Genomic DNA, 2213 nt, shown 5'->3' on the forward strand with positions numbered 1-2213 from the left:
ATGAATTTACACAGACACAGACACAGACACAGACACAGACACAGACACAGACACAGACACAGACACAGACATATATATATATATGTATATTGGTAATAGCACATACCCCCGTGTTCAGGTGCCGGCGAACTACGCGGGGAGAGTGTAGTCATCTGATAGGGCGCTGCAACAATCCCAGGCACACCGCCCAATTGGAACGGTTCAGTGATTTCGATATTGGCATCGTATTGACCTACGCACATTAGAAAATTGATGTTAGCTTAATAGCCTACGGCTGCTAATAGCTGAACAGGATGGTTTTACAAAAGATTTCGTTTGTTTGCTTGACGGCCAGGATTCTGGTTTTAAACAAACGTTTTATCCTGACAGATATCTCTATACCAAAAACAATATTAAAATGTTATTATGTTGTATACACAATTATATGTTTGTGAGCCCATATATGTATCTGTTTAAAATCAGAAGCGGTAGGAAACTATAGAATATAGTGAGTGAGCGCTACCTGTGATTATCAAGCCCCATCGCTTTTTCACTCCCATGGCTGTCACCGATTATTTTTCAGCTAGCACTGTGTCGATGCGCTTGCAATAGAGAAGTGTATATGTTCGAAATCAACCAACTGAACCTTGGCAAATACAATAGAAGTTCGGGCAAACCCCACTGAACATTGTCGTCTATTCAGCATACCGGTTAGTGAAGCGCTGCGCAAGTACTCCTGCACGCCAACATCATGTATAATCTTGTCCTGCGGGGCTGATGTGATACTATTCCGTTCTAATCTGCCAACCTGTATGTGTGAGGAATGAAAAATATTGCAGAACTCAGTATAAGACGAGAGGAATGTTACTAATTGGTGAACCTGGATGTGTACAGAGGAACGAGGATAGCAAAATACAGAATACGGTGAGAACAGTGACATAGACAATTTAATTTGATTTCACTTCAGCATCGATCTCAACGGTCCGAAGAATTAATAACGATGCCCAAACAAATCTGTAATACAGTTGATAAGTTCACTATCCCGTCAGCCAATTTCAACTAACTATTGTCCGGAACACTCTTCACTTACTGCCACTCCATCTAGATCACGGTACAAGAGCAGTAACCACACTACTTGACACGGGTGCACTACTATGCCAAACAATGAGAACCAAAACCACTTACAGCCGCTTAATCTGACCAAAGTACAAAACGACTATGCATACGATGCGACAAGCAAATACTGCTATGCATATCATATAAAGAATTCCGCATATAGCCACGGCATCCGGCTGTATGATACACGAGCACCAACCATACTACTTCACCAATAATACCTATGCAAATCCAATAAATACAAGGTCACTTACAGCCACGCCATCCAGATCATGGTACAGATGCGGAGGGTGATGGTGGAACGACGATTGCCTCTGCACCTCGTGGCCTTCTGCGTCGACCTCCGCACGCGCAAAGACTGGTTTGTCAGTGGGGGGTGGTGCAATCGGTTTCTGTACAGGCGCCTGATCAGATGTGTAATGTAGAGGGACGTTATATTTATGTAGTACATATATGTGTACATGTAGATCTGTACCAGGCATACATTAACGATTAAAATTTACATTGATACAGAAGGCACTACTAAAAACGAATTCATATGAGGGGCGTTAATCATGGACGTGGGCTAGTACATCATTCGTTATAGTATAGCAAAACACGCGTATAGTAACAAACGTGCTTGTACCAAGGATGCAGCGATTGTCATATATGTATGCGTGCGTATGCGTGCACGTGTGAGTGAGTTTACTTGTGTATGAATGCAGTAGAAATGAAACGAGCCCCACCAAGTGATATGCGCTGCGAGTCGTCGGTTGCAGATAGGTATGTGAAAGAAAACGCATACCTTCTGCTGTTCCTGTTGACTGCCCATCTGTGATTGTAGTGCGTCTTCAGGATTTGCAGGCACGGGTATTCTGAGGGATGACATACTTATATTAGTCCTGGTAGTGCAACTGACCTATCAGCTACAACACCTTCGCTGGTTATCTATGACCGGAAAACCTGATCGCGTAAATGACTTCCTCAGATTATACTCAACACCCACTGCCCAAAATTGAATTGTCTTGTAAACTCAGGAATTGCTTCTGGAGTTTCATTCCACTTACTCTCTACAATGCAATATATATATATATATATATATATATACACATAATACAACATACTACACACACACACAC

At 42.3% G+C, this 2213-nt stretch overlaps 1 protein-coding gene across 1 annotated transcript; it reads right to left on the reverse strand.

The window, feature by feature from the left end:
• Nucleotides 1-1349: 1349 nt before the first annotated feature.
• SARC_14646 (hypothetical protein) lies at nt 1350-1963 on the reverse strand (the record flags this gene model as incomplete). The annotated part of the gene is made up of 2 exons (XM_014291221.1): nt 1350-1499; nt 1880-1963. Coding segments are annotated over 2 exons (234 nt in total), but the record flags the coding sequence as incomplete, so codon positions are not given.
• Between the last annotated feature and the right edge of the window lie 250 nt (nt 1964-2213).

Source organism: Sphaeroforma arctica (assembly GCF_001186125.1).
Source record: "Sphaeroforma arctica JP610 unplaced genomic scaffold supercont1.4900, whole genome shotgun sequence".
Taxonomy (NCBI): domain Eukaryota; class Ichthyosporea; order Ichthyophonida; genus Sphaeroforma; species Sphaeroforma arctica.